At 48.9% G+C, this 4600-nt stretch overlaps 1 protein-coding gene across 4 annotated transcripts in view; it reads right to left on the bottom strand.

Moving 5' to 3' along the window:
• The window catches only part of TBCD (tubulin folding cofactor D), a 196147-nt gene that overhangs the window by 190426 nt on the left and 1121 nt on the right, over positions 1–4600 (bottom strand). For all 4 annotated transcript variants that reach the window (XM_017524704.1, XM_017524703.2, XM_037737131.1 and 1 more), the window contains exon 2: positions 1753–1803. In XM_017524704.1, the coding sequence (XP_017380193.1) occupies positions 1753–1803 (51 nt within the window). The remainder of the gene's footprint in view (positions 1–1752; positions 1804–4600) is intronic.

Here is a 4600-nt window from a genome sequence, read left to right on the forward strand (position 1 = left end):
TTTTGAGAAGGCGTCTCGCTCTGTCACCCAAACTGCAGTGCAGTGGAGCAATCTAGGTTCACTACAACCTCCACCTCCCGGGTTCAAGCAATTTTCCTGCCTCAGCCTCCAAAGTGCTGGGACTACAGGCGTGTGCCACCACGCCCGGCTAATTTTTTGTATTTTTAGTAGAGACAGGTTTTCACTGTGTTAGCCAGGATGGTCTCAATCTCCTGACCTCATGATTTGCCTGCCTCAACCTCCCAAAGAGTAGCATTACTAGTAATAGCCAAAAACCAGAGACAACTCAAATGTCTGTCAACAGATAAAAAAATAAACAAATTGTGGTTTATCAGCACAAGAGAAAAGGAATAAACTACTGATACACACACCAACAATGGTTAAGTCCCAGAGATGCTATTTTAACCATGAAAGCCAAAAAGTAAAGAGCACATAGTGAACGGTTCTAGAACAGACAAAACTAATCAACAGTAACATTAAGCCACAGTGGTTTCCCTAGGGCTGGGCTGACAGCAAAAGGACATAAAGTAACTCCTTGGGATGACAGAAATGTTCCGTATCTTGATAGGGCAGGGTGTATACATTTATCGACACTCAAATATCTTACTAAAATGGGAGCACTTTATAATAGACAAACTTTAAACTCAATACAGTTGAAACTCAATAAAGTTGAAACTTTTCTAAGGATAAAAATGTATAATTGTGGAAAAAGAGTAGCATTATTTACAACCCGTATAATTACCTGTTAAGAAAACCCAAAAGAAACAACTGGCCAGGCACAATGGCTCATGCCTGTAATCCCAACATTTTGGGAGGCTGAGGCAGGTGAATCACCTGAGGTTATGAATTCAAAACCAGCCTGGCCAACATGGTGAAACCCCGTCTCTACTAAAAATACAAAAATTAGCTGGGTGTGGTGGTGTGCACCTGTAATTCCAGCTACTTGGGAGGCTGAGGCAGGAGAACCGCTTGAACTCGCGAGGCAGAGGTTGCAGTGAGCCGAGATCGCGCAATTGCACTCCAGCCTGGTGACAGAGGCAAGACTCCGTTTCCAAAAGAAAAACAACAACTGAAAAACTATTGAAGTAAACATTTCATCACACAGTGAACCTCACAGACATGATGCTAAGTGAAAGCCAGTCCCAAAAGACTTCACGCTGTATGATTCCATCACATGAAATGCTGCATACAGCCCACACAGCACAGTGGTGCATGCCTGTCATCCCAGCACTGCAGGAGGCAGAGGCGGGCAGATCACGAGGTCAACAGATCAAGACCATCCTGGCCAACATGGTGAAACCTGGTCTCTATTAAAATGCAAAAAATTAGCCGGGCATGATGGCGCGCACCTGTAGTCCCAGCTACTCGGGAGGCTGAGGAGGCAGGGAATCACTTGAACTCGGGAGGCGGAGGTTGCAGTGAGCCAAGAACGCGACACTACACTCCAGCCTAGGAGACAGAGCAAGACTCCATCTCAAAATAAAATAAAATAAAATAAAATAAAAATAAATAGCAGAGGAGAAAGTAGCTCAGACACATCTCCCCACAGCCCCCAGCCTAGAGTGGCATCTGGAACTCAAGCCACTATCACAAGTCAGCTAAAGCCAACCAGCCGGGACCTGCGAGCAAGTAAGACAGGACACTTCTTGGCACTTCATCCTGGCAAAGCACATGCATGTGCTGGCACCATACACCGAGGCCTCTGTGGTCATCCATAATTGAATGATCAAAATCAGCAGCGTTTACTCTTACCTAGGTGTGGGTCCAACAGATGAGGCTGCTCCTGATATTTGTTCATTATTCCTAAAAACAAATATAACATGAAAATTAATTACCATTAGGCCAAACATGCCCATGAGCCTCAGAAACCCCATTTTCCCTTGCTAGCTTCCACAGAATAGCTCCATCTCTTCCCCAGCCTATTCTGCTCTCAGGCGCAAACCTCCCCTCTCACTAACAGAGGCCACACAGGCCACCTGGAGGGAATGCCCAACTCCCTCTGGCCTTTCAAGGGCCGCTGTGTCCCAGCCACGTGCAGTCTGTCTGCCTGGCATGTCTATCTCTCACATTCACTTCCTGACAGTCTCCTCCTCACCTCTCCCCTCCTTCACTCTCTCCTGCCTCTGCCGGCCATTAAGGGCCAAGCTCAACGCTGCCCTTGTGAGACACACCCCCCTGCCAAACACGCCTGTAAAAACAAAATTCTCAGCCCCCCAGCCATGTAACGGACCCTTCCACTTGGCCAAGGGCACTCCAAACTTAACCTGAAAAACTAGTTCAGGCCTCATGATGGGAAGGGAGTTGGGGCGGTGGTCAGACAGGCTGCATTAAACCCTCTTCCCGTTGGAACTCAGGCACAGCTGATGAGTACTAGCACTAAAATACTTCAGTAAGACACCAATTCCAGCCTGACTGTAGTACAGCACGACATGCCAGACAGCACGCCCTGAAAGAAATCAATTTTTCCCTAAAATATATTTCTTTGACACACTTCGAAATGGCCCTGCAAAGTTGTCTCTTGTAGGGAAAAGCTACATTCTGTAGAAAATCCCTTTCCTTTCTGGGCCTTTTCCCTAATCCAGCAGAGAATTAACTAAATCTGATACCTTTTTAGTCTGATAAAAACCATTTATAATGTACTCTCTCTGAAACCCTGTACTCTCTCTGAGACCAGCTAACTGGAAGCTTCATCTGTATAACAAGAACCTTGGTCTCCACAATTTATCGTAACCTAGACAATCCCTTCCTTGGATTCCAGGTCTTCAGATAAACTCTTTCAACCAATTACCAATCGTAAAATATTTGAATCCACCTATGACCTGGAAGCCCTCCCACCCAAGACGTCCCGCCTTTCCTGACTAGACCAATGTACATCTAACATGTACTGACTGATGTCTCCTGTCTCCCTAAAACATATAAAACTAAGTTGCAGCCTGACTTCCTTGGGGACATGTGACCTGCTAAGAATGCCTCACAGGCAGTCCTTAACCTTGGCAAAACAAACTTCTAAACTTACTGAGACTTGCCTCAGATACTTTCCGGTTTACATATCCAGGCACTGCTCCCTTCCACACCCCTGCCAACTCTTCCGACCCACGACTCCACAACCTCCCTGACCCTGAGCCACCTGCTCTCCACTCCCCTCAGCGGCTGACTGCTTCCGTCCAATCCAACAGCCCCCACTTCCACATCTGAACGCACTCACTGCTTCCCAGCAAAACTGCCTTTGCAAAAATTAGATCAGTGAGAAAATCATGGCAATGGGGAAGATTTGATCCAGCCAATCCCCTCATGCCTTTAGTCTTCAAGCTGCCACGTTACCTTTGGGAGACATTCACTTTGTAGTTTAAATGGTAAGAGCCCTTCCCCAAAACTCAACTGCCTTTGTAAAGCTCATGAGAGGCCACCAGGCTAGGAAGAGGAGGAGCCTGAATTCCGCTAAGGTGTAACATAAACAATTGCCGCCATTATTCCTGGGGTCATAAGGCATGCCAGTTCCCCAGGTACTCCTGCAGGCCACATCACTGTTGCAGAACCTGAGACTGGCCTTTAGAGATATGTTTCAGATTGTTTACATGTCTGACACGTACACTAGCATCCACCAGGCTCCACCGACCCAAGAAGGCTCCACCTGGACCCGCGCACTGCTCTTGGAGCCCCACCCAAAAGCGATTCAGCACACAGGATCATTTTCGACCCCCTATGATTGATTGCACACCCCTAACCAATCAGCAGCCACCCCTGCCCTTTCCCCCCGATTGCCTCTAAAAAACTCTGGCCCCCAAATTCTCAAGGAGACTGATTTGAGTATTAATAAGACTCCAGTCTCCCTTTCAAACATCTCTGTGTGAATTAAACTCCACACTGCAATTCCCCAGTCTTGACAAATGGGCTCTATCAGGGCAGCCCGCAAAAAGAACCCATTGGGGCCGGGTGCGGTGGCTCACGCCTGTAACCCCAGCACTTTGGGAGGCTGAGGCGGGTGATCACCAATCAGGAGTTTGAGACCAGCCGGGCCAACACGGTAAAACCCCCTCTACCAAAAATACAAAGTTAGCCGGTCGCGGTGGCGCGCGCCTGCAATCCCAGCAATTCCGGAGGCAGAGGCTGCAGTGAGCCGAGATCGCGCCACAGCACTCCAGCCTGGGCGACAGAGCGCGACTCCATCTCAAAAAAAAAAGTACAAAAAGGAACCCACTGGGCTGTCACAGCAGGAACGAGAACTCTGGCTTCCCTGGTCCCTGGATGAAGGCCCCTCACCCTCAAACAGTCCTGCGAGAGGTACCGTTATCAACCCCAAGCAAGTATCAGGTACTCACAGGCAGGGGCACCTGACACCCAAGCCCGCACTCGCCACCGGCCCCCCAGCCGCCCGACTCCTAAATCAGAGCGCTGTCACTCCGAACCCAGGAAGGCCGCACCTCGCAGAAGCTCCTCCTATCGAAGGGCCCACAGAGATGAGTTTACTGCATCACAAAACCCTGTGTCACTAACCCCGACACCCTAAGGACTTGCTTGGAAATAACCGTTACGGACGGCTGCAAAGCGGGTCTGAACCCGGAGAAGTGAGGCTCAGGGAAGGACGCACACACGCACACCC

Source organism: Cebus imitator, unplaced genomic scaffold (assembly GCF_001604975.1).
Source record: "Cebus imitator isolate Cc_AM_T3 unplaced genomic scaffold, Cebus_imitator-1.0 Scaffold36, whole genome shotgun sequence".
In the NCBI taxonomy this organism is placed as follows: domain Eukaryota; kingdom Metazoa; phylum Chordata; class Mammalia; order Primates; family Cebidae; genus Cebus; species Cebus imitator.